Source organism: Larimichthys crocea, chromosome XVIII (assembly GCF_000972845.2).
Source record: "Larimichthys crocea isolate SSNF chromosome XVIII, L_crocea_2.0, whole genome shotgun sequence".
Classification (NCBI taxonomy): Eukaryota; Metazoa; Chordata; class Actinopteri; family Sciaenidae; genus Larimichthys; species Larimichthys crocea.
In genome coordinates this window covers 19,471,232-19,499,222 of record NC_040028.1, presented here as the reverse complement: position 1 = coordinate 19,499,222, position 27,991 = coordinate 19,471,232, and the positions used below count along the sequence as shown (strand labels likewise).

At 45.2% G+C, this 27,991-nt stretch overlaps 1 protein-coding gene across 5 annotated transcripts; it reads left to right on the top strand.

The window, feature by feature from the left end:
- Positions 1-81: 81 nt before the first annotated feature.
- On the top strand, positions 82-27,991 carry tbc1d4 (TBC1 domain family, member 4). 5 transcript variants are annotated; one of them, XM_019257409.2, is made up of 24 exons: positions 82-1,338; positions 8,586-8,714; positions 8,791-9,025; positions 9,143-9,387; positions 10,640-10,729; positions 11,811-11,915; positions 12,017-12,149; positions 12,237-12,328; positions 12,407-12,517; positions 13,587-13,709; positions 14,142-14,201; positions 16,347-16,561; positions 16,945-17,097; positions 18,836-18,993; positions 19,780-19,974; positions 20,837-20,839; positions 21,229-21,390; positions 21,503-21,661; positions 21,805-21,905; positions 21,994-22,137; positions 22,976-23,135; positions 23,264-23,433; positions 24,897-25,073; positions 25,508-27,991. In XM_019257409.2, the coding sequence occupies exons 1-24, from the start codon at positions 940-942 to the stop codon at positions 25,736-25,738; spliced, it is 3,750 nt and encodes a 1,249-aa protein (XP_019112954.2). In that variant the 5' UTR covers positions 82-939; the 3' UTR covers positions 25,739-27,991. The 5 variants fall into 5 exon arrangements, with proteins under 5 accessions (XP_019112954.2, XP_019112953.2, XP_019112955.2 ...); XM_019257408.2 differs by having other exon boundaries at positions 16,344-16,561; XM_019257410.2 differs by lacking the exon at positions 16,945-17,097 and having other exon boundaries at positions 83-1,338; positions 16,344-16,561.

Genomic DNA, 27,991 nt, shown 5'->3' with positions numbered 1-27,991 from the left:
GAATCAGCACAGCCTGCTTGTAAACAGGTCGCTCTGAAGTGACTTTTTAAATTTCTTTAACTGCTTTCACGTGTTTGTGTGTAGGCAGGATTGCAGAGTTCTAGGCCTGGAGTGCCAAGTGCCATATGGGAGCTGCAAACATTTTCCACTTGCACTACCATGGAAGAGACTTTCCAGTTATTCTGCACTGCTGTGGAGAAAGGTGGAGCTACGTGCTGTCACGTTCCTCATGGTGGCTCTGCCCTGCCCACTCCTCCAACATATGGCATGGTTAGGGCGGGTTCGTCGACGCGCACAGGCAGCCGCTCCGCCTCCAAGGCGTTGTGGAAGAAAGGATCACACAGTAAGGAGACTGCACTAAGAGGCGATAAACAATCATCCAATGTATGTATTTTATCACCACAGGACTCGCCGGTGAAGCTTGTGCGTAACGGGATTTCAGGGCTGGGGCTTGTGTTAATGCGCCGCCCCGGTTGTGCGCGCAGGAGCGACGCGCAGCGCGTCAAAGAAATCAGATTGAGGGCGACTTGTGTTTACACAGGAGCCATCCACAGCCACGTTTTAGCAAGCAAGCAAGCTGTGCTGGGACAGTACAGTGCAGGACTGTTCAGCTTCTGACTCGCTGCCCATGCAAACAGTGGAGGGACAGAGCAGGGCAGGGGCGCAAGGCACAAACGCACATCAGAAGTGAATTTCCTTGAAATCCTTGAAGGAAAACGAGATTAAAAAAAAAAAAAAGTGGTTTGGAGAACATGGAGTGTAGCAGCTGATCGACAGGGCGAGCACATGTTGTGCACGTAGCTAATCGCCTCATTGGAGCAACTTTCACTGTGGATGTGGGCATGGAAAGTGTTGCAAAGTAACGCGCAACTTCCACCCGGGGGATGGTTCATCGGCACCGTTTGATTTCAGAGTCATTTTTTTAAGTCCCACATCAACATGGAGAGCCAGGATGAGAGGGAGAGCAGCCCTCCGAAGTCAGACAGGAGGTTCGCCCTCACTTACATCGGCTGGTCCACGCTGGACAGGCGGACCACCCTGCCCATGCTGCCGTGGCTGGTGGCCGAAATCCGCAGGAGGAGCGAGAGAGGCGACTGCGGCCCCGCGGTGCAGCCGAGAGAGGTCCAGCTGGTCCTCAACCCTCCCTTCATCCGCTGCGTGCCCTGCAGCAGCAACAACTCCTCCGTGTTCATCTTCGAGCACAAAGCGCAGCTCATCTCCCGCTTCATCCACAACAGCAACGACCTCACGTACTTCGCCTATCTGCTGCGGGGACAGCCGGACAACCCCGAGTCCGAGATGTCCTGTCACGTCTTCAAGGCCGGCGACCCCAACCAGGTAGGCCAGAACCCAAAACAAACGCACCTTTAGACGTCATATCCGGGCCAGGAGAGCCTAATAGTGCTATTATTGCTGCAGACACAAGAGCTGGGGTGACTTTAAAATAAGGTTGCAAAGGGTTGGAAAGTTTCCTGTAGATTTCTGGAAACTTTCCATGGGAATTAACTGGAAATTGGGGGTAATTTAAACCAACTATCATATCCAAAAGTAAATATAAACATTTTCATGCATGCAAAAAACAAACAAACACAAGTTTGAATTATTTTATTGGACAATATTATTAGGAAAGGTTAAGAAATCACCTGTGCAGGTAGGGGGCGTGGCTTCAATAGCTCTGCATTACTTGCATAAAATCTGGTTGTTTTTAGTCAAGATTGTGCAAAAAATTCCCTTCAACTACATTTAAGTTCCCTGTTTTGTTTTGTAAATTCCTGGGGTTATCCCCATAAATTCACGTTAAGTCCCATGGAAAGTTTCCAACTATAAAACTACCATGATGTCAGGATTTATGATGTTTTTGCAAAGCCTGACTTGAAATCTCCCTGAGGTGACAGCTATGTTATTTAATCTCAAACACACACACACACACACACACACATATAGACACACACATAGTAGATTAGTCAGTGGGCCAAACATATTTGCTTTGGCATTAAGTATTTAGGCCACCAGTCAGTGAGAATGAGATAAACAGAGCACCCTGGATTTATTTATTTATTTTTTGGACAAAGTTAATCCATCTTTGTGTTTTTCCTCTTTAGGAGATCAGACATCTCTGTCTCTCTCTGTCTGTCTGTCTGTCTTTCTGTCTCTGTCTGTCTCTCTCTGTCGTGTGACAACAACAACTGAACATGCACAGTATCGAGTCAGCACATTTACATGCTGATCAGCATGCCAGTCTTGAGTAATAAACCGAAAAATGTGGTAAACAGTCCAAAAAAAAAAAATCAGGAACGTGGGAGTCGTCGAGGTTTAAATGTGTGAGCGTGTGTCATGTGTTTTTTTTTGTTTTGGTCATACTGTATGTGTAAGACACTGTACTAATATTTGTGTGTGTTTGCATATTGTGTGTTATTTGTGTGTGTGTGTGTTATGCCAATATGATTCTTCACCTTGCTTGTAAGGCGAGCTGAGCTCTTACACTTGTCCAAGTTATTCTTGTTTCCTCAGCGAACAAGGAAATAACGTTCACGAACAGATATGCAGTCATGCTCACATTTTCTTTTCTTTCTTTTTTTTTTTAAGCCGGCGTTGTCTCAGGTTTCCTGTGCTATGTACAGAGTCTGAGGCCGGCTGTTTGTGTGCTGCTGCTGAAAGCTGAGAGCAGAAGACAGACAGAGGCAACAAGTCGCTTCTTTCGAGGTGTATAGCCTCTCTGTCGGGGATCCAAACACGTGCAGCAGTCTTGAACATACCTCATTCGGCATTACTGCGCAACAAAAACCAGTTTGGCAGTCGGGGGCGAGCAGCATGTGCAAGGTGGACCATGTGGAATGCAGTCATGGTTAATGATCATGCACCAGGTTTTTCCTGTTTGTGATGCAAACGTTGTTACTGTTGTCCTTACTGAAGACATTACTTTGAAACCTATGCTCAGCTGTGGACGTGACAGGACGCATCCACATCAGAAATGTGGTGAGAGCAGTGAAAGTATAAAGAATGGACAGAGATTTCTGAAGAGCTGCTTCAGGCGCTTGCCGCCGCTGTGTTTGTAGTCCTGGTTCATGGCTGAGGTGGGGAAATAAAGCCAAACGCTAAAAAACTGCAGTTCCTCTAATGTCCACTTGAGGCTGGCTCCAGCAGTGAGTCAGTCTCCATAAGTCCCCATGTTCAAATGTCCAACTTCACAGCAGAAATAAACATGTTTACAGCCTGGTACAAAAAACTGTTTTGGTCTCTGTAGCTAATTTCCCCGTTTATGAATTTATATACAACTCACCTGTTCACATTATATTAAGGCTTAAAGTTTAGCTTTTGATTGACAGGTGGGTGCTGTTACAGGTGGCTTGTCTGAGCACCCAGGCGTCATTCGGCCCAACTCAGGTGTTCACATATTCTTACATCACTCAGTTATGCATTAAGGTGTTCCAGTCGCCTCTGGAGTCTTCATTGGTGTATCCATGACGATGGGCTGTATGTAACATGCTGCTAGAATAATATCAAGTTAAACCGGGGTACTCATTTACGTCCTCTGAGAGGCTCTCGTGGCAGGGTGCATGAATTTAACACCGAGTCGACCCAACGGCGTCGTCGTGCTGTTATCAAGCCAGCAGCAGACAGCGAGCCTGCACAGCGAGCAGTGGGATCCACCTCTGCTCTGACTTGGAGCCGAGCCACAGGAGGAGAAATCTCTCACTGGCTGACCCTCGTAACTGTCTTGTGGTCTTGGCTTTATCATCCCTCGGTGACACACAGCCAAGTCAGAGCAAGAGTGACATACTCGAGTCAGGGATGAAAAGTTAGCATTCGTCTCAGAGCACAGACGTTTAGTTTTCTGCTGATGCGAGGTGTTAACGAGCCTGTAGAGTCACACCTGAGCTAGTTCTGGTTAGCCAGGACAGGTGAGATCTCCGATCGCATTTCCCCCAAAGTGAGAAACTGAAGACTGTAGATTCGTATCTGGTTGTCCTGAGAGAAGGTGACATGCTCAATCTGCAGGAACAAACTTGAGTTTATGAATCTTGTATTATCTGATGCAAGAAGAAGAAGAAGAGCACCTGATTCCACGAGCTTCTTGCACCCGACGTTAAGGTAACATAGGAGCCTTTGTTGTGTGTCAGGACATGAACTGGGTTCAAAACCGGTTGTCCAGTTTGTCCTCAGGCGGGATGGAAAAGCACCGGGAGGACGTCACGGCTGCAGACACATGACAACAGTAGAACCAATGGTTGGAAGGCCACGCAAAGACAAACGTGTAGGAGAGCAGCAGCATTATCTGCATTATCTCTGACAAACGAAGTCATTGCATTGAGCGACTTACTGATTTCTTTGTGTAATCTTGCCCTCGGCTCTGACATGAGGAAGCGTCTTGCATAACTCTCACTGCTTCCATCCTTATCTTGCATGACACGACGATAACCTTTGTGTCTCTAATTGGCTCTAATTGCAGAGCGTGCCGGCTCCTCGCTGTGTTTCTGGCTTAATGGTTGCCAATAAAGGCAACACGGAGCGTGTGCCAGCTACTGTTTGATCAGATATGATCGGGGTCTATTGTGAGGGGGGTTTATACATTACATTATGCATGCAGTGAGCGCTCAGGACTCACAATCCTGCTGTTTGTTTTCTCCTAAGCTCTAAAGCTGCAGGTGTTTATGCAGACAGGCTCTGGATAGTGTTCAATGAAGCCATGCAATGGTGGGTGAAGGTTGGATGTAACACCCAGTTTGAAGGTTCTGGATATGTTTGACTATATTTCATGTGACTTTCCTCTCACTGCCCTAACAGCTTTCTGCCTGCCCGTGCACGTCTCCGCCCGAGGAATGAGCGCCAGCACCTTGACTGGCTCTGCGTTGGGTTGACTGCAAATAATTAATCAGATCAAATGGTGCTGCAGCGTCATCTTACTCATGTATAATCCAGCAGTTCCTTGAAATGTTAACACGCTGCTGTCATTTTCTCCCTGCTCCGTGACAAAGTGGTGCAGGACAGGACGTGACAGCAGCTGTGATTCCCCAAACGAGCATGGTCTTTGAATTACCTTCATCCAGCTACTAGAGCTAACAACAGCTCCATGTGTTTGTTGTTACCAGTCACAACTTCTAGTTAATAAAGCTAATGAAACCTCCATGTGCTAGTTGAAAACAGTTTCCAGTTAATATTTTTAATTTTCCATCTAATTAAGCTTACATTAACTAATTAATTAAGCTAATGAAGGCTCCATGTGCTAGTTGAAAACAATGTCTGCAGCTGATAGTTTTAATATTCCAACTAATTAAGCAAACAAAAGCTACATGTGCTAATGGAAAACAGTTTCCAGCTATTTTATTTATTGTTCCAGTTAATTTAGCTAACAATAGCTAGCTAATTAAGCTAACGAAAGCTCCACGAGCTAGTTCAAAACGGCTTCCAGCTAATATTTTAAATTTTTCAACTAATTAAGCTAACATTAACTAGCTAATTAAGCTAACAAAAGCTACACGTGCGAATGGAAAACATTGTTTCCAGCTATTATATTTATTGTTCCAGCTAATTAAGCAAGTTAATTTAGCTAACGAAAGGTCCAAGAGCTATTTGAAAAAACTGTCTCCAGTTGATATTTTTAATATTCCAGCTAATTTAGCTAACGAACTCTAGCTAATTAAGCTAACTAGACTCCACAAGCTAGTTTAAAACACTGTCTCCAACTGATATTTTTAATGTTCCAGTTAATTAAGCTAACAAAAGCTACATGTGCTAATGGAAAACATTGTTTCCAGATATTATATGTATTGTTCCAGCTAATTAAGCTAATGGTAGCAAGTTAATTTAGCTAACGAAAGGTCCATGAGCTAGTTGAAAACTGCTTCGAGGTATTATTTTTAATTTTCCAACAAATTTAAGTTAACACTAACTAGTTAATTAAGCTAACGAAAACTCCAGGAGCTAGTTGAAAACAATGTCTCCAGATGATATTTTTAATGTTCCAGCTAATTAAGCTAACGAAAGCTACATGTGCAAATGGAAAACACTGTTTCCAGATATTATATTTATTGTTTCAGATAATTTAGCTAACGAAAGGTCTAAGAGCTATTTGAAAACACTGTTTCCAGCTCATATTTTTTAATGTTCCAGCTAATTAAGCTAATTAAGGATTTCCGATAGGTAGCTAATTAAAGGGCCAGTGTGTAAGATTAAAGGCCTCTATTTTCAGAATTAGTACGACATGGAATATAATATTCATAACTATGTTTTTATGCATGTATAGTCGCCTGAAAATAAGAATCTCTATTTTGTTTTGTTACTTAAAGATGATTCTTTTATGTCTACGTAGACAGCGGGTCCTCTTCAGTGGGGACCTCCATTTTGAAACCCCATGTTTCTACAGTAGCCCAGAACAGACAAACTAAATACTGACTTTAAACACGGCCTTTTGAATGTTTCTAGGAAGGCGAGGGTCATTGTGAGGAGACTGCAATGCAGCGATTACACCACTAAACCCTACAACACAGTACCTTTTTTAAGCTAAAGAAAACTCTGTTTGGTTTTTATCTCAAAGGGTTATTTGAAGGTCTTCCAGGAAAAACCTTTCCAACATTAGAAAATGAATTACACAAGTCAGAGTTCCTCAGCTTAATACAGCTCTCTGTCACACAGTTCAACCCTTGAAAAGGCACTTAGGAAATGAGACTTTAAAATAGCTCGCGTAGCCTCAGTCTCTCATAGACAACGTCCATGAAAAGACTTTGTCAGGATGTTTTCTTTTATTCACAGTCGTTCCTTTCCTGTTTGCCTGCCCTCTCCTTTTTATCCTCTCGTTCTGGTCACACCTCTGATGCATTTGTGTTACATAACCCTCCCTATAGTCTACACAATAATTATATTTGCACAACAGTCAGCGTGCAGCTCTTATCAGACAGGGCTGGGGATGTGTTGCAGTGTATGTGTATGTGTGTGTGTGTGTTTGTTTTAGGGCTCATTGTTGTCTTAAACACGTTGTTTGGCTGACCTTGGCTGCGACCCTGGTTCTAGGCGTTGTCACGTTTTTAGGAGCCTGACAGTCAAAATTAATGAGACTGAGGGATGGCCTCAAATTTCCGAGTCTTGCCAAACAGTGTTAGACTCACATTTACTGTCCTGACTTGTTTTTTTTCTTCCTCATTGCGAATTAGAAACGGCAGATTTGATGATCATTCCTGGTGTGAGTGCCTTTCACACAGTGCAGTGCAGAAACAGGCTCGGTGACCTTCAAGTCTCTGATTTCCTCCAGCGCTCTGTTTTGTCTTCAGTCCTATAGAGTGTGGGTGTTTGCTGGCTCCTCGCCTGCTTCTGTTACCAGTGTAGTGTTTGGTCTAGACTTAGTAGACTTTTTCTTTTCAGCCTTGAGTTATTTAAAGTCGCAACATGAAGTTAGGTCATGTTCTTTGTTAATCAGAACAGGTCTGGGGGGTGAACTGCAACTGCGAGCTAAACATAGTTTAATTTGTTCCGTGTTGACTGATTTCCGTGTTTGGAGATTTATTTTAAAGGGTCAGTGTGTCAAAAAGCAGAAATGCAATATAACATGCATAACTGTGTTTTCAGTGATTATATAATCACCTCATGAAATGAACCGTTATTGTTTTATTATCTTAGAATTAGCCTTTTATGTCTACATATGGAGCGGGTCCTCTTACACAGAATCCACCATCTTTCGTGTTTTGTTAAGTAAAATGTCAACAAGTGGATGACTATAGTCATCCTGGAAACTTTCCATGGGAATTAACAGGAATTCATGGGAATAAACTGGGAATTTACTAAATTGAAGGTTGGCCCTTAACATGGAACTTAGATATAGTTGAAAAGGAAAACATATTTTAGCATAATCTTGACGAAAACAATCAGATTTTATGCAAATACATTTGAATATCTGCTATCACAGGCACATAGCACACTGCTTACTGCAGGGCTATTGTTGTTTAATTGTTGTTAATTCCCATTAATTTCCATAATTCCCTTGGAGTTTCAATATTCTCAAAATTCCCAAGCTTAACTTTCCATGGAAAGTTTTTTAGAAATTTACCAGAAACTTTCCACCCCTTTGCATTCCTATTATTTCGCACAAGAAAAGCCAAGGGAGGTAGAAATCTTTGCATCAAAGCAATAGATTAGCTTCTTACCCTTACGTCGCTTACTAGACATGACATTTGCTATGACCTGTAGTTTTACAGCGTATATAACTAAATACAGTTTATAAATAAATGTATCTAAAGGAACCTTAATAGCCTCAACATGCTACTCTTTTGGCACATGAAGGCCACCGTAGATTCTCCTACGCACTTGTAATTTCACCACTAGATGCCACTAAATATCACACGCTGTATCTTGTTCAGTGTCATAAACACACACAAAGTCACACCGTGTCATTTGAGTTCATAGTTGTGTTGTAATTGGTGTTACTCTGTCTCCATTGTGTTGTTTTCCTCGTGTTGTTCGGTCGTTATGGAGGAGTTGCGACCTGCCGTTTGGTTCCAGCTCGCTTCCTTTACTCCTTTGTTTGGATTTTTTTCCTCGTCTAACGTCTTCCTGTTCATCATATCCCGTCGTTCCACTCTCCTTTTTTCCTTCAGGTCCCCGAGGTGATCAGCAGCATTCGCCAAGTGTCCAAATCAGCCCTGAAGGAAGACGCCAAGCCCAGACAGGAAGCTGACGAGGCCTTCTACAACTCCCAGAAGTTTGAAGTGCTTTACTGTGGCAAGGTAGAAATGAACCTTCAATATGAAATGTTTTGTGTTTGATAGGGCGATTTAATTAAATCTGTAAATCTAATTCAAGGTGACAGTCCTGCACAAAAAGGCTCCATCCACCCTCATCGATGACTGCATTGATAAGTTTCATCAGCACGAGGTCGAGCGTAAGCGCCTGCGCCTGCTCAACGGCCAGCGAGGGTCCACAGAAAGTCCCCCTGTGGAGTTCGTCGTGGGGGCAGAAGGAGACCCACTGTCCGCTGTCCTGACTAAGAGTATAGAAGAGCCTGGAGAGGGCCCCGGAGTGGAGGACATGAGCGGAGGTAGAGATGAGAGCATCATGCAGATTAAGGGTTAGGATGAAATAACAACTACAGTTTCATAGCACACGCTCTACATATGTTATATATCAGTGTGTGTCTTTGCTGTATGTGTTTCAGTTAAAGGCCTGTCTAGCAGCACCAGTCAGAGCAGCCTCCGCGGAGCGTTCCCCGAGTGCATCCTGGAGGATTCTGGATTCGAGGAGCCTCAAGAGTTTCGTACGCGCTGCAGCAGCATGGCAGGGGGCATGCAGAGGAAGCCGGGGGAAGGCATGATGATAGGCCCCACGCGTCGACGACACTCCAGTGCACCGAATCATGTTCAGCCATCCGACGCGGACAAAAACCGCACCATGCTCTTCCAGGTAGACTGTGGTTGATTTCCATGAAAAGTAATGACGTGCTTTTTCGCTGAGGTTCGGGATGAGTTAGCGGCTCAGACGTTTCTTATCTTGGCGTCCAGCTGAGTGCAGATGCTCAATCCGCTGGTAGAACACAGCACTGAGGAGCTTTATCAGGACAGCAGTGCTCTCTGATTAAAACTGTGGTTTAGCATGCACTTAGGTCCCAGAAATTGACAAAGACGTGGATCATCGGCGGGCCGAATGATGCCTGGCTGTTCAAACAAACCATCTGTAACGCCACCTACCTGTCGGTTACACATCCACGCTCTTAATCCTGCAAAACTTTAAGTCTTAATATAATCTGAACAGGTGAGTTCTATAAAAATTCCTCCTCCCCTGGCTATAGAGACCAAAACTGGGGACTTATGGAGACTGACTCACTTCTGGAGCCAGCCTCAGGTGGACGCTCGAGGAACTGCAGCTTTCACAGACACACACGGCAGCTGCTGCTTGATCAGAGGATCTATTACATCTGAATTACAATCATTTGCAGTGTACTGACCATGTTTGAGCGTGACAGAGATGGAGGACAGTTGTAGGAATATTTTATACTCTTTGGATTGAGTCCAGATTTGCAGTGGATGGCAGGTTTATGAGCAGAACTCTAAACATACTCCCTTTGTCAGAGAGATGGATGGATGTTTTTTCGTTTCTCTCACTCATCTGCGAGTCATAATTCGCCTCGAAGAACTTGATTCCATCTGTCACGCCGGAAAAACCAGACGCTTGCTTCGCTTGGCGTCGCACCATTTGTCATTGTTTGTCACACACTCTTTGCATTTTGTTGCGTCCAGCCTCCCGCGAGCTTTCGTACCGCCGCAAATCATTTTTATGCGCACGTGGCTGGCAGTTATAATGTACAGACGAGGTCGGCCTCTCTGTGTGTTGCCGCTTCGGTTTAAGAGGCTGTAACTCCTGAGTAGAATTTGTGACCGGTGTAAAAAAAATGAAAAGGCATGCCGGCTGCCATTCCTCGCACCCCGTGCCCATTTCCTCATGGAGCTAAATTTAAAACCAAACGCTCAATATGATACTGCACATAGCAGTCAATTATGGGAAAAATCGTTGGTGTGGACTTGTTGACCTTGTTGACTTTGTTTATGTATGCCAGAATAGCCGCAGCCCTCATCATGACACACTCTTTACCATGATCCATGCACAGTGTTTGAATACTTCTTTATGCCTCCGTAAAATATACTTTTGTGTTTCACAGGTCGGCCGTTTTGAAGTGAACCTCATAAGTCCCGACAGTAAAACTGTGGTGCTGGAGAAGAACTTTAAAGATATCTCATCGTGCTGTCAGGTTGGTTTATTTTCACTTGCTGTGTTTACACTGAAAACCTCTCTCCGCTGTCTCTACTGCAGGAGGAAAGGCTCCGGCTAATGTCATGCACATCTCTTCTCTGCATCTGAAAATGTTTTTTTTTGTTTTTTACAGGAAAGCTTTTTTATTTTCAATCCTTAATCTGATAAAATGACATTTTTTATCAGTTTGATGCAGTCCTGTGTCTTCAAATGCTGCATAGAGACGTTTTGAAGCTCTGGCCGCCGTCATTCTAAGGGCGCTTTCACACCGGTGCTGTTTGGTCCAATTTAGGCGAGTTTGTTTTCCCGGATAGTCCGGTTCATTTGGGCAGGTGATCTGAACTCCGGTCCTCCTGAAAACATGGGTCTGGGCCCGCTGTGCAAGTGAACCAAAGATCAGAAAGCCGATCAGTGAGCCAGGTTTTCTTCTTCCTGTCAGTCAGTCAGTGCTTGTTTTTGGGGCAATACCGCCCCTAAACGAGCACCTGTCGTTACTGCATTACGTTGTCCAGGCGGTGTGATAGTGAACCAAACCAAATGAAGGTGTGAAATTTTTCAGCATTCCGGACTATCCTGGTGTGAAAGCAACATAGATATTTGGAAAAAAAAGACGTCGATCATCAGCGGATCTAAGCGGAGCCGAGCGACGCCTCGGTGCTCAAACAAGCCACCTGTAACGCGCTGTCTTAAAAGTCTTAAAGGTCCAGTGTGTAAAGTTTAGCAGGATATTATTGGCTTCAAATAATAGTCTGCCATGTTTCTACAGTAGCTCCAGATTGTCCTACAGTCTTGGAAGGGTGAGGCGAGGGGTATTCTGCTGGTTGCAGTTTGCAACTTCACCTCTAGATGTCACTAAATCCTACACACTGGACCTTTTAATGTAATTTGAACCATAAGAGACCAGAACTGTTTTTTGTACCAGGCTGTAAACATGTTTATTTCTGCTGTGAAGTTGGACATTTGAACATGGGGACTTATGGAGACTGACTCACTTCTTCTGGAGCCAGCCTCAAGTGGACGACAAGAGGAACTGCAGTTTCTTTTTTTTGGAGACTGACTTCTCTTGCTGTGATTCGCAGGGTATCAAGCAGTCCGACCACTTTGGATTCATCTGTCGGGACCCGGCAGAATCCGGCCCCAGTCAATATGTGTGCTATGTTTTCCAGTGTGCCAGTGAATCTCTGGTGAGTCACACGAAACACGTCAATTATTCAGTTTGTCTCTATACCTTTTTTCTAATCTCGACTGTTTGTGTGCTCGTCTTGCCTTCGTGTTTGACTGTCAGGTGGATGAGGTGATGCTGACCCTGAAGCAGGCCTTCACCACGGCAGCAGCCTTACAGAGCAACAAGACCCAGATCCAGCTATGTGAAGCCTGCCCCATGCACGACCTCCACAAGCTCTGCGAGCGGATTGAAGGTAAGCCGCGCACAGTCACAGTCTCATGAATATATTGATGCACGCAGCAACATAAAGGAGAATTCTTTCTTCCTCTTCTGTTCCCAGGTCTCTATCCACCCAGAGCAAAGCTAGCCATCCAAAAATATCTCTCCCAGCTGACTGATAATGAGCAGGTGGAGATTTTCGAGCGGGTTCAGGTAAGGTCTCTGCTTGATGATCCGCTAAAATTACCAGCAGTTCTTCGGTAAATGATTTCTTTTTATCCACGTGTGCAGAGATCGAAGCCCGGCTCAGACCAAGAGGAGAACGAGCTGGTGATTCTCCACCTCAGACAGCTCTGTGAAACCAAACAAAGGTCCCACCTCCACATCGGAGAGGCCCCTCAGGTAAATGCTTCACCATGAAGACGATGAAATGAATTCAAAATGATGCTCATAGATTCTCAGTTATAGACTTATTCATGAGCTTTAACTTCACTAAAGAGCTGAAGGAACAAAACCAAGTGGTGTAAGGTGAACACCTAAAAACTTAAAATATCCTTGACTTCTTTTGGTGTACACCCCTGCGGCCAAAACGGGTCCTGTCTGAATGTGGCCTCAGGTTTTCAGTGATTACATGATTATTTACCTCAAAACTAGCCAGTCCGAGTCCTCGAATGCCAACAAACAAGTCAAAGTCGGTTGTTTTGCTGATACTTTTCTGTGAGTTATTTGTTTTAGACTTGTGTGCACTCAGAAAAACAGTGATGCTGCGGTTTATTTTCCAACCTCCCAAGGTGCAAACACATATTACCAAACCAACAAAATAATAAAAATAATAATAACTCAAAGTACAACGCAGTCTCTTTCTCAGTTTCTGAGCTCCACAGACGTTTCCACCGTAACCACTCCAGACTCTCCTCACTGAGGCCCAGGCAGCCTCTTTTTATACCTGTAGCTCCTCCAACTAAGCCTGATATTTCTATAAGAAACTGAATAGATGCTTCCGATAGTGCATCCCGGTGAACATGCTGGGTTGCTGGTGTGGATTTGCTTGCTGTCATCGAAGTGGCGATGCCTGGGCAGCAGGTTGAGGCAATAGAAGAGAGGCCTCCAGGCACTGTCCTCCTCATCCTCATCCTCTTCCTCGTCTCTCAGACTGTTTGCCGTCCTCGCCAACTTTTGACAGTGTGGTCTTAAATGCATAGCCTACATCACTTCCCATCTTTCATGCTAAGTTAAGCTTGGTTGTGTGTCACCTTAACTAAGATGCTGAGGGATGAATACGTGACATTAAAGTGTGACGGGGTTGTGGATTGTTACTTCAGCCTGTGAAGTTAAATATTATCATTCGTATGACAGAACACCGACAACAAAAACCTGTGGCCCCGTGCTTTGTATACAGTTAACGTGTTGTAATGCATTAATTATTCCTGTTTATATTATTATTGTTCTTAATTTGTTTATCATCTGACAGAATGCAGCAAACAGCTCATCATCAGGAGACGGCGCAGGCACCAGCAGCCGCTTCAAACTCGATATTCTCAAGAACAAAGCTCGCACCTCGCTCACCAGCTCTCTGGAGAACATCTTTGCACGGGTTGGTTTTTCTCTTTTCCGCCCGCGCCTTTATCTTTATTCAATTCCCCGCTGTTATTGTATCTACCGTTTTCTCTCTTTATCCACGTCTAGGTTTCTTTTTTCAGACAGAATATAGCCACCGTGCCTCTCTGCTCTCTCTTTGTATCAGTTGCTTGTTTCCGTGTCACTTGTCATCCAGAGGATTTGGATTGACCCATATCTGCCAGCGAGACAGTAGAATAATTCCTTAGTAGACAGATCCAGACAATCTGAGACCTCTGCTGCCATCTGTTATTGTCAGAGAGACATGAGCTGAACATTGACACAGTTAATGTCAAGTCAGGATTTCATCTCCTGTCACTTCTGATTCTCTGAGTCGATGTTTTATTCCTGTCTGCGCTTTTTATCCATCTGTTTGTTTGATTATTGTATAATCGTCTCTTGTCACCAGGGTGCCAGTCGTATGCGGGGCCGCTTGGGAAGCATGGGAAGCATTAGCAGTTTCGAGAGGGTAAGTGTCCTTGAGGGGGAAGACGAGAATTCCCAGAACTTCACTACTCGAGGGACTCTGGGAATTCTCACTTCTTACCCAGCGGCTTTTAAAAGCATGTCGTGTTGCAGCTCTGCCCTCAGTGCGATGCTTTTACTTTCATCAGTGTCAGGAGTGTTGGAGGCAAACGTGTCAACAGCTCTCTCTCTCCTCACATGGAGGCATGACTCTGCGCTGTTATTCCCGCATAGTTTCATGATGAAGCTACAATTGGCCAAAAGAGGGGAGCGGCACGGCGGCGAGCTGTGGGAGTGTGTTTACAGAGCGATCAGAGAACCATTTGGAGCTGTCGGCTCCGCTGTGTCACCGCTGTGCAGAATGTGGAGCGAGTGCGCGATGATCCGTCTGACTCTGATCAGTCACGATGGAGTTAAAACGAACGAGCGCTCCACCCGTTTTTGTATTGCACAACTGACTCACAATGGACCGTTTGCAGGAGAACCGGAGATATCAACTTTTATATTCCACACACACACACACACACACACACACACACACACACACACACACACATCGTGCACCTAACGTAGCACCTACTTTACCCACAATGCAACACTTAAGGTGGAGATTCAGGTGTGTTAGAGTAGGAGCGGCAAGTGTAGCTTCAAGCCGAGCAGAGATGAAGAGCAGGCTGCAACTTGTAGTCATGTAGCTGACGCTTTTATCCAGATGTGTCATGTCCAGGTGTTGGTAGTGTTGGAGAGGAGGTCCTCTCTGAAGAGTAGGAACTGGTAGGACGTTCCACAAACCGGGAACAAAAGACGAGAAAAGTTTGGATTGTCCTGAGCGTACGGGTGGCAGAACCAGGAGGAGATAACATCTGTCTGTATGAGGACGTTCAAGACCCGGAGACTTCCGGTGTCATCACATTAGATAACTTCTTATATTTCACTGTGTAGCCACAAAAGACAAAAGACTCTTCCACACATGCAGTCGTCTTCTCCACCACATGTAAACAGGCTTTAATGTGTGAAATCGGGGGAGTTCCCCTTTAAGGAGGAGAGGCTCAGCTGTCACATCGATCACGTCATGTCAGATTTAGAGAGAATATGAACCACAGAGTGAGTGAAGTGATGAGGGACGTATCCATGATGCTTCATCTCTTATTTTTACTCCAACCACCAACACTGACTGCTGCAGATAAAAGAGAAAAATCAGATCAATCCATCACAGTCACGATGACACAGACCGTTCAGCTTATGAGGAGCAAGTAATGGCATTTTTAACTTTCATGAGAGCTCCCTCTGTTGTTGTTCTACGTTTAAATGAAGTGACATTTTAATGTGCCATCTTACACCTTCACCTTCGAGGCACACCGGTGACCCTCATTGTTACACGAGAATGTTGTTTGCCCCGTGATTAAGTCAACAAGTAGCCCTCTGGGGTTTGTGTCAGGATGCCGATGGCAGGAAACTCCAGTCAGGATGTCCAGCCGTACGCCTGCTGAGCCGAGCCTGTCCTGGCTTCCTCTTCTCAACCCCCGTGATAGGACACGGCGCTGCACGAGGGTCTGATTCACAGAGACGCTCTGCGAATCACAATCACGACGCGTGACATATCGAGTGCAACAGACCTTCAAGTTAGCTACAAGCAGCACAAATGTCCCATCATGTCAAATCATAGAGAGGGAGGTGGAGGGAGGAGACGGGAGGAGTTTTCATGTGGAGTTCCTCCCCACCAATAGTGTGTGAAGCCGTGAGTCACAGGACATTGTCCATTAGAATACAATAGACGTGGGAGTTGTACTGCCAGGCATGAGGTAACGCGGAGTCCAAGGGTGTTGAGTGGAAAGTTGGACCTGGGACGAGTGTTGCTGTGGCGTGTTACGCTGGCTAGGTGAGTGCAGACCCGTAACTTGAGTAACTGAGGTGGTGTTTGTTGTATTTGGTGCCTCTGGAATAGAGTTACCGGCTGTGTGTGTGTGTGTGTGTGTGGTTTGATGTCCAAAGATGTGTAACATGCTTATTAACCTTTGAATTCTGCCTGTGAAGCTGTACACGATATTCATGTTTAACTTGTCGTGATTACGTTAAACCATTCTCACAAAATCTGGATGTATTACTGACACCTCTCTCTCTCTCCCGTTCACTCTGTCCTCCTCAGCAGGATGAAGAATCTCCTGGTCACTCCCCTCCGGGCTCCCCTCCCGCTTTCCCCGACGATGACCCGGAAGCTGGACTGCAGTTCCGCCGGCGTGCACACACCTTCAGCCATCCACCTGTGAAGAAACGCATCTCGTTCGAGGGACAGCCGAGCAGCCAGAGCAGACAGGCTCCGCTGCGCAGGCAGCAGTCCGTTAACCCGGAGCTCCTGCAGAGCAGGTAACCTGCACCTCACACACACCTCTTCCCTCTTTGCATCTTCGTTAGAGACGCTGCAGCCACGTTATTTTCTTCCACAGGCGTTTGTGTTTTTGTTTGGAGATATGGCCAATGCTAACTTTGCTCAGACAATCAGAACTTGTTGCTTTTTCCTTTTTTAATCAGTTGAACACTAACTAATCATCGAGTTAAATGATCTAGTCTGTTTGATCAGTCCTCTCCTCCTGCTCCTCTATCTCTGAACAATAGCATCACCCATTTCCTGTCACTGTTTTTTTGATCGCTCAGTGTTTTTTCTGTGCTCTGACCAAACGCTCTTTCTTTTGTGTAATGTCTTTTTTTATTTTTGTAATTTGTAATTTGTGGGCATTTTCTCGCCCCAGTCCCGTGGCCGTCTCGAGAACGCGCAGCGTTTCGGAGAGTGAGTCCTCCTTCAGCCTCCCCTCCTCCTTCTCCGCTCCCACTTTCCTGAAAAGCATTTACCAGGGCTCACTGGGCTCCCTGAGCTCCCTGGCAGACAGTGGGAGCCTCAAGAGGTGAGAGGGGGTGCTCAGACACGCATCCCCGCCCCCCTGCCCTTCTTCTTCGCCGTGCTTTAAGACCCAACAAACGTATCGAGGGGTGGGAGGATGGGTGGGAGGGTACCAACTGTCTCTTTGCTGGGATGGCAGTAGCCGCGTACGTGTTGGCTGTCCAAACCTTTTAACACCCAGCTGTTTTTTTCTCTGTCTATTCCTATCCGTAACTTTTCACTGTTTAAAAATACTTTCCAGCTGTTTCGTTTTTATCCCCCTCCATCATCTCTGCAGCTGGACCGCCCTCTTCCTGTTTCGCTCCGAAGTAGAAGGGGATGCTGATACACCCCTCTCTCTTGTTGTATATGCATGTGAACGTGAGGCTGTTTTTAACCTGGATTTACAGCCTGTATTAACTGCACGCTCGTGCCGTCACCTTTCCTGACCTGTGCTGTTCATGATGACTCTAAGCATCATGCTGACTCAGCTCAGGGATGTGTTTGTGTTGAAATGGTACTGTTAACATTCAGCCGCACTAATCAGCTACTAAAGAAGAAGTGTGCCTCCGGATTTTCATCTCTACCCTGACGGGGGTCTGCTAGGTGTCTGCATGGCGGGAAGTAAAGGTTGACATTTCCATTATGAATGAGACTCAGCGGAGCAGGCTGCTGTAAAATGCCCTTTGCAATGGATGTTTTTCTTCAGCGCTCGCACTGTTAATGCAGCAAAAGGAGGAAGAAGAGCTTCTTCAGCACACGTTGTCCCCCGATGATGAACACAAGCCGCAGCCTCGACCCGCTGGGTGTTTAAATCTCAATCTGCCAACAGGTTCGACGCTGTGAGATAACTTCACCCTCGGCCTCCTAGTGCTGTTTTTTTCTTTACATCTCTAGCAGCAGGGAAACATATTAAGAGAGAGTGTGCCAAGTGAAGAATCTCAGTCTGTAAAAAGAGACGATGATGCATGAACAGCTGAGGGAGTAAAAAACAAAAAAAAACACAGCGGCCTCGGGGACACACGGTCTCAACAAAGGTCACTTCCTGTTTTTCACTGTCCACATGATCAGACGGGAGCTCGTGTGCTGAGCAAGCTTATTGACTACTACAGCGGTCAGGTGATCCTCGATGACACGAAAGGCTGTTTAAACTTTAAAGGATTCATGAAATCTCACTCAGTAGCTTGATATTAAAGTGTAATAATCCTTTTACAGTCTAATCTAGCGAATGCAGCTTGATTAATTGTATTAATTACGTTGTTCTACAGAGTCAGTGACTGTGAATTAGTGACAGCAGAGGCTGCGCTCTCCTCATTTCTTGCACTGTGCTCAGCCTCACCTCACAAAACCCTCATCACGTGACCGAGCGCCTTGTTTTCGGTTTGGACCTTGTAGGATTTGCTACATTGTCTGCATTGTTTTGTGTTGGCAGGTGTGAGAAACCTCAAGGCCTGGATGTTATTATGACTGGATGAATGTGAAACATTAGTTTTCTTCTCCGCTGGCAAGCTTCCTTTTCCAGAAAGCAAACATGCACGCCCATCAGCTGTGTTTGTGTGGCTGACGCACACACTTTCTGCTTTATTAACATTGGGTCAACACCTGGTACATATTTTTTTATCAGTATGTTTGAGATTTGTTTCCTGTGTGTGTGTGTGCGTGTGTGTGGATTTGTAAAAGCTGCTGAAAGAGCGCCGTGGTAACATAAGATGATACCTGACTCATTCATCGGGTGTCTGTGACGCTGATGTCTTCTCTCGTAGCAATGGGGAAGGCAGGAAGAGGACCCTGTCCGGCTGCAGCAGCGACTCAGTGAGCGGAGGTCTCCCTCCGACCCCACGCAGGGTCTCCTGGAGACAGAAGATCTTCCTGAGGGTCGCCTCGCCCATGAACAAACCGTCTGCAGCCATGCAGGACCCAGGTCTGGTAACACAATCCCTGGAGCGGTTCGAACAAGGCGCAGCACGGTGTATAGTGAATACGCTCTGAATAATCCACAAGTGCATAGAAGATGAGGAACATGCTCTTCTTAATCTCCTGACTGTGCATGCATACGTGGTGGAAAGGCAGTAAAGGTTGAAGGGAGAGGAGAATTAACTTTGGTCTGTCTTCTGGTCAGTTAGTGTTCCAGCTGGTTTGTCAGAGCTTTTCTACATCATAAAAACATATTGTACATCTTTATGTTGTTTATATTTTATGTTTTATCTTCTTTATATTCTTTTATTTTTTACTTAATGCCTGTTAATGCATTAAAAACACCAGGACAAATTTCTTGCAATAAATCTGAATCAGGTTTAATGCCAAGTAGGTTTGCACAAAAACTATAACCAATATAAATACAGATACAAAATCTTCTAAAATGAAAGAGCTGTAGTGCAGAAACAGAAGAATAGTGCAGAGATCACAGTATATTCACAGAATACTATAAATGTGCAGGTATATAACAGGATGAAGTGGTCTCCTGTCTGCTGCATGCAGGGAACATGAATAAGAGACAAAACACTGGAGCAAATGTGTCATAAAACCAAAACAGTGAGCTAAAAGACACAAAAAAGCCGTGTTGAGCTGCAGAGTTGGGCGATGATGATTAATAAACATCCAAACAGTGACACTAAAAACACAAACATTCACATTTGAAAAAGTCTCAGCCATTAGATTCATTGTTCATCTAAATTTCATATTGATGTTTTCGGATGTTGCGTTTCAGACCACTCTGACGGCAGGGAGCTGTTGCCTCTCTCCCCTCACGCCTTGGACCCGAGTCTGGATCCTTTGGGCCGCCTGCTGCCACCGGGTGAGAGACCTAAGAAGACGAGGGCCGACTACCGGGCCCTCTGGAAGACCGCCATCCATCAGCAGATCCTGCTGCTGCGCATGGAAAAGGAGAACCAGAGACTGGAGGGTGAGTTCGACTCACTGCCGTGCACATAAAGTTTAATAATCCCCCTCAGAACGAAACCTTCCTCTGATCACATGAATGATGAATACGAAGAACAAGATGTTCGCAGTCTCGTTGCTGCTGGATCATTCAGTAGTTTTAGTGTGTGTTCTGTTCCTGTGCAGACACTGGCGGTATTTATAGTCTGTCATGAGGCCGTACATGTTGAAATCTGCTCACACTGGGTCTTATTGTTAAGGCTGTTAAGATATTTATTCCAGTGGCAACCACTCCTATCTTGAAAGTTTCACACTCACCACACGCTCGAGCTTAAAGTCTTGTCGTTCCTAACTGAAGCTTTGCGAGTGTGTACGGGGTTAGAAGGCTCAGCGTTCGCTTCTCCCACACGGCCACGTCTGTTTATTTTGAGAGGTCGAATGTTGCCTTCTTGGATTGGGATTCTGGAGCACGTTCTATATTTAGAGCACGCATGCAGAAAGACAAACACCCAGCGAGTTCAAACTAACAGTAATTGTTAAACCAACAGGATGCAGCATTTGGAAATATTGCCCTCTAATGGGCTCGGCTTATTTAGGCCGCATTCCAAACCTCTCAGCTCTTATCTGGAGCCAAGAGGATGAAGCAGAGGTCGTATCGAATAGTTCATTAGCAGCGGACAGCTCAAAAAAAAAAACCCAGCTCATAACGTGAACGTCTTGATCTCAGAGAAAAGGAGGAGACGGAGACGTTTTTCCTCTTCAACCTCCTGCCTATGTGTCGCTTTTATATTAATATTATATCCTACCAACACATCTCTCTCCCTTCTTTGTTACTATGACACCAATGCTGGTCTGAGGACCTAACTGTGAATAACGCTTTTCAATAGAAGGTAAGCGCTTATAAGAGGAAGCCCTTGGGATCAAGGCGGATAGATGTTTTTGCATGATTTCGGGTGTTTGTTGTTGTATTCGGCTTCTTTTATTTGCATGTTCAGGTCAAAGTTTTTTTGTTTCTTTTGTCCTTTGAGTCTCTCCCCCGCTATCCTGATGTAGTTTCTCCAGCATATTGAGGATGGATCTTTGGTGTTTATGTGGGTTACTGTGGCTTGTGTTTAGGCTTTGAGCGGCGACAAAAGGTGCGAGGGACTGTATCCACGCTCGCTCTCATTTCTGACTTGACACAAACAGAAGTACAGTTGATTTCCTGGTGCGAAAAGACAAAAAAAAGATGTTGAATTTTCTCTTCTGTCTCTTTTTCGTCCTCGTGATCGTGCTGCAGCGAGCAGAGACGAGCTGCACATCCGCAAGATGAAGCTGAACTACCAAGAAGTGGGCCAGTGCTCCAAAGATGCGCAGGCATTGTGGGAGAGAAAACTGACAGCCCCGGGCAGGATGACAGTCCCACAAGACAAGGAGGAGATGTATCGTGCACTCTGCCAAGGTGAAAAGATCGGCGTGTGTGAGAGAGAAAGAGGCTGCGAAGATGAGGATGGATTTGTGTATCTGTAATTCTCCATACAGCGGTACAACGTACACTTTTTTTTTTTGTGCAGGTGTTCCCAAGAGCAGGCGCGGGGAGGTGTGGCTGCTGCTTTCCCATCAGCACCGGCTGCGTCACAGACTGCCCCAGCGTCAGCACGCCCCGGACACCGCCTACCACGACCTGCTCAAGCAGCTCACCGCACAGCAGCACGCCATTCTGGTGGATCTAGGTGTGCACGCAATTGTAAAATAGTCACGAAGGATGTTTTTGTATTTTGAGCTCCAGCCTCAGTAGCTGTCATAGTGGTTTGGTTGTCGTTGCTTCTTCTTGTCGAGGGTGAAGTATATTTAAATATCTGTCTCTGTGTCTTAGGCCGGACCTTCCCCACCCACCAGTACTTCTCAGCCCAGCTCGGCGCGGGGCAGCTTTCCCTCTACAACCTGCTGAAGGCCTACTCTCTGCTGGACACAGAGGTACGCTTTCCCCTCGAGGGCATTCAGTGCGCTGAATGTTATCGAATCGGTAGCTCACGTTTTAGTTTTTCGTATTTTGCTCACACAGGTCGGCTACTGCCAAGGAATCAGCTTCGTGGCCGGAGTGCTGCTGCTGCACATGAGCGAGGAACAGGCCTTCGACATGCTCAAGTACCTCATGTATGACCTCGGCATCAGGCAGCAGTACAGACCCGACATGGTCTCTCTGCAGGTCAGTCAGATCAGAGCCAGATTTGGTTATGTGATGTGTATTTGTACAAACTCTCTGAATATTAAAACCTCTACAGATCTGACTCAGACTCCACACATAGAGGCTTTAAAGTGAATGTTAGAGTATGCATACAGTATGTAACAGCATGTGACTAACACACACACACACACACTGCCTGCTGAGAGAGAGGCCTCCTGTGGGATGGTAGTTAACAGCAGCAACACACAGTCGAGTGTCTCCACCTCTAATTCAAACCACACCTGCGAGCCTGCTCTGTTAGCTTCAGTTAAACATCAGCTGACCTCACCGGGGGTGAAAGCATCAGCAGGCGTGGTAATGTTTAATCTACATCAGGTAAACCATTCAGCCGAGCAGAGGTTCCTCTTAGTTCTTCTCTGCGCTGCACTTCACTTTTCTTTTTAGTCTCGATCCCAAAGTTTGCAAAGACGAGAGGACGTTTTTTCTAGTGCGAGGAGGTAAAGATCTCACCGTCTTCTTCTGTTATCAGTCTTACAATTTCCTGACCGTTGGAGTCTAATTTTAGCCCGAGCTAACTTCTGCTTCTCTTTTCTGTCTGACTGTAGCACTTGTCAGGATCGCTGTAAAACATTGTAAGAGAGTTAGCGCTGCTCATTACATGCTTGGCCTTGATGCATGTCTCTGCAAGCCTTTAAAACAACAGTGGTAATACTTAAGGAGCTCTCTGTTTAGGTAAAAGTTCATGTGCCAGTTCACCTGCAGATCCAGACATACCTGTTTGTTCTGGCATGGCACGTTTAGACCCGTTGCCGTGCAGGATTATCTGTCTGAGCACACTGTCCTGTCTGTGTCACCCCAGATTCAGATGTACCAGCTCTCCAGGCTGTTGCACGACTACCACCGCGAGTTGTACAATCACCTCGAGGAGCACGAGATCTGCCCGAGCCTCTACGCCGCGCCGTGGTTCCTCACTCTCTTCGCCTCGCAGTTCCCTCTCAGCTTTGTGTCCCGCATCTTTGGTACATTGTTTGCTCACACATGAATGCTTATCAGCACAATGGATGACTTTTAAATAGCCTCGTAAAAATGGCAGCCTAAAGATAAAGTCTTTTCATTGCTATGCCTGTGTTTGTTTCTCTCCCTTTAGATTTTGTGTTTGTCCAAGGCACCGGCGTGATCTTTAAAGTGGCCCTGTGTCTGCTGAGCAGCCATGAGGGGGAGATAGTGGAGTGTGACAGCTTTGAGAGCATCGTGGACTATCTGAAAACTACACTTCCTGCACTCACGCACACACAGATGGAGGAGACCATTGCAAAGGTACAGAACGGGAAGTTGAAAATGGCATGAAATATATTCGCAGACATGTAAACCTAAGACCCGTGCATGAATGGACAGCTTTGTGTGCGGGTAAGCTGAACGCTTCCAGGAAAAAGTGTTCTTACAATAAGACAAGACAAGACACATCCGCCTTAAAGCTGCAAACCTGCTCGGCTGAGCCTCTCCAGTTACTCCAGATTAGCCCGATACAATACGTTTAAAGCTTGTGGCTCCATCTGTAGGTGTTTCATCAAATATCCGCCCCTCTGGTGATGCATTTTCTCCGAGCGAGGTTTGTAGTAAACTGGTTTAAACCCTGAGGCTGAAGACGATTTGAAACCTTCCCTTCGGCACCTCAGTACTCACTTTGCTGCACCCCTAGATCATATTTTTAATCTGTCCTTTTATATCAGATTATCCAGAAATACTGAAAAGCTGCACAGTTACATGAAGGTGGAGATCTGTGACTTTATTAACCGCCTGATTTCAAAATTGTCCCACAGATCTCAAATGTTTTCAGGAGATAAAAAACTAATCATGAGGATTTAGATCATGGTACAACAACGGCTGCATTATTTGTACTTTGTACTGTATTTATCATCCTAATAGATTTGAGTAGAAAAACTGTCCTTGTTCACACTGGACAGTCACATTTCTGACTGTGAGGCAGAAGTTTCCGGTAATTGGAAATAAAGTGCTCTTAAAGTTGCTGTAGGTGTCCCACAGGGGTCTGTTGTTGGTCCTCTTTTATTGTAATGTCAAATAATTATAAGGGTAAATTATAATGTACACGCACATGCTGATTATACTGTTTTAGATCTTTCAGATCTCATTTATCAAACATGAGCTTTTCATTAAAGTCAAAACAAAATGTATGATATTCTCAAGGTCACTCATGAGTTTGCAGCCTATTGTCTCTGTGCAGACAGCTCAAGGTTGTCAAATTGAATGAATATGGTTATAAATACCTGGAAATATGGCTGGATAATAGACTCACTTTAAAGATTTGGGGCACGTCTCATGGTCAAATGTGGATTTTTGTATCGAAACAAGCCGTGCTTCTTCGTTTGCTAGTCATTGTACTGTCTACAATTATGTCTGCTGCTCTCAGCTCCCCACAGAGAGATGTAAATCTTTAAAAGTCGGTCACACATATGTGCTTTTCATTTCTATGTTCCTAAAACAGCTGGACACTGCAGCAAACATTCATCAAACAGGGTTAAATGAAGTAAATTGTTGTCAACAAGCTGCAAGTATGTTGCTGTAGTGAGAATTTACAGCACCAGGATGGTGTATGACTGTAAATGAACTGTAGTGACCTGAGTTTATTGTAATGTCACCCAGTTTTTATTAGTTTCTGTACAACTACGTCACAGAGGAATGTTGAGGAAGGTTTGTTCCCTGCAATAATTTATTTCACAACATCTCTGTCTCACTGTGTGACCTGTTTGTTTCTCTGTCAGGTAATGGAGATGGACATCTCCAAACAGCTGCACGCGTACGAGGTGGAGTACCACGTCCTGCAGGACGAGATGTTAGACGCCGGGCCGCTGCCTGACGACTCCGAGCGGCTCGACAAACTCGAAAAGACGAACGTACAGTTGAAGAAACAGAACATGGACCTGCTGGAAAAACTTCAGGTATAAAATCTAACCGTATAAACGTGTATAAAAGTAAATCAAGCTGTTTGAACTCAAGATCCACAGAAGTTGCCACTTGTAGTTTCTCAGACTGCCCGTAGATGGCAGTAAAACACAAGTGAAAAACTGAATGAAAACGATAGCAAGACAAAGAGATTGAACACTGTATGTTCTCCAGATACTCTTAACATGTTGATCAGTAGTTTGGGAGTCTGTGTGGCAGGAATGTTCAAGTCACACCTGATGGTTCTCATTTTAATGAGGGTCAAAGAGACGTTGAGCTGCTCTCTAAAAGTCGTGGACTCGTGGATCTGTGGATTCTAGATAATTTGTCCTGGTACATAGTCACACTAGCACTAACTTCTAGTTGAGAAATACAGATGTGTTCACATCATGCTGCGTATTTACTGAGGTGCAATGTCCACATCCTGCAGGCCGCACGTCAGAAGATCCAGACGCTGGAGACGAGCGTCGAGAACTTCCTTTCTCGGGAGAGCAAAATGAAGCACATGATCCGCTCTCTGGAGCAGGAGAGGGCAGCTTACCAGAAGACCATCGAACGCATGCGCTCATGCCTTCCCCCTGACGCCCTGACAGATGTGGAGATGACCCAGATCAAAACAGGACCCAACGGGAAAGCCAAAACTGCAGCCAAGAAGCCCTGATGGCAAACCAGGGCGGGGTGGTGGGGGGGTGCTGGCTGCTCTGGGCAGACGCACACTGAAGTGAACAAATGGAGAACGCTTCAGTTGGAAGTGCTGCTGAGAGACCCACAGCTATTGTTGTACCGCTGCAGAGTAGCAGCATTTTCAGTAAGATTATGTGTGTGATGTCTGGACTCTATGGGAGAAATATCTACGTGATATCTGTCAGCGTTCGACAGAGGATGGTTTCAGTTATATTAGCAAACAGTCGGTGCATCAAAGCTGCTGCCGGGGCTAAAGGTGAGATCAAGACGCACAACATCCTTCCCTATCGAGACCTTTTTGTTAATCACAGGGGGATTTTTTTTTTTTATAGATTGACGTGAGTGAGAAACGTGTCTGCCTCTGCACTGCCTTGATGTATTTACTACCATTCAGCAGTGAGCAGAAGAAGAAACAGTCCTTTTGAACCTCAGGTTCAACTTATAGCCATTACCAGTGTATATGATCATGTTGTGTTTCTGAACTCTGTGTCTCACAGCGATCACTTCTTATTCACTTGAAATATCTGCGAATGTAACGTCCCTCCAAAGATCACCGTTAAAAAGAAACGCACGCCTTTCGTCCTCAAACATCGGGCTTTAAGTTTTCAGCGGTATCTCGTCCTGTCGTGTCGTGTCGTATCTCAGTTGCTCATCTCTCAGCACGCCACCGCTGCCTTTCACGTGAGAGAGAGAGAGAGATCTTAAGTAATTGCACTCGCTGCTAAGGAGGAAGTGTTTCTTCCAAAAAGCTCAGGCAGGATGTGAGGTCGTCTGCCTTCTCAGTTTCCTGTGTGACTGACCGCGGTGTCACCTCGTTTTTTCTTTAGTTTTTTTTTTCTGTAAGTGCTGCATTCAGACGCTGAAGCTGAACAAGACAGAGTTGGTGTGATCTGAACGTGCAGCACGTGCCTCTCTTCTAAAAAAAGGATGTTGTTTGTTTGACAAATCTGGCAACACGATCTCTTCCTGTAGTTCTTGGAAGGTGAGGACTACAAGTAGCTAGCCATGCAACACGTCTGCAGCTGCATTGCTGTCGGGTCACGCAAGAAGAGCTCAGTTTCCTTTTGAGTGTGGACGAGTCGCTCCTCAGATATAGACAGTATCTGTACACACACACTCGCATAGACATAAGCTGAGCAGTGATCTTGGCTGACTGCATGGGCAGACAGTTCAAATGAGTTGAAAGAGTGTCCCTGTCTCTCTCTCTCTCTCTCTCTCTTTGGTTTTGTTTTATCCCACCTCCGTGTCTGACTCACCATTGCCAGCTCTGATTGAAAGCAAAACAGTCCTGGGCTTGACTCTGCAAAAAAAAAAAAAAAACATCCTTACATTAGAACCAAGGGTGATGTCTATGATGAAAGAAAAAGTACTTACTAAAAGCGTCTATCAGTCTTCCTGTCCTTGGTGACACAAGTTGTGGCGACACCTTTTGTGTCTATTTCAGTGCAAAGTTTTTATTCTGAAACTTTAGCCGACGTATCCTTCGGCATACGACGCGGTATGTTTATGTTTTAGCACATAACCAGAGCACTTGCACGGTGATTCACTTCAAGTTTTAAAGAAGGTGACTCTGCACCAGACGTCTCATAAACAAGAAGAAACAGTCATCTGAGAGCTGGAAGTGAAACATATCGTACATGACAGCTTCCCTCTTTATCTACAGTATTTGTCCGTCATATAAATTGAACTTTGAACCAAAGATGTGGTTGCTTTTTAAAGAGAGAAAAAAAACAAAAAAACGAATGAATGCAAAGTGAATGAATTCTTCCGAAAATGCTGTGATTAGTATTGTTCATTAAATGTCCTGATTTTTATCGTCACTACACGTTTTCAGCGTTCTTCAGGTTTGCACTAAAAGCTTGAAAAGATACCAAATATCGGCAGCGGAAACTTTGACACACTAAAGAAGAAGAAAAACTACCACTGGCAGACGTGTTCACTCGTCGTGTTATTCCTTTGTGCCAAAAAAAAGTTAATGATGGCCTTTAACTCTCCGTTAATCGGAGACGAGACCATTGTGTCGATATCCTCGTGGTCAGGGACGGGTCTTTAATTTTCCATCCGGTGCTCTCAGTCCTGACTGCTAAATAATACTTGTATCACTGTGTTTTTAAAAAAAACACTCGACTAATGAATGGATTGTTTTCCTGTCAACACGAGGGCTACACACACACACACACAAGCAAATATACTGTCATGAATTCTTCAATAAACTTCACCTTGCCTTGTT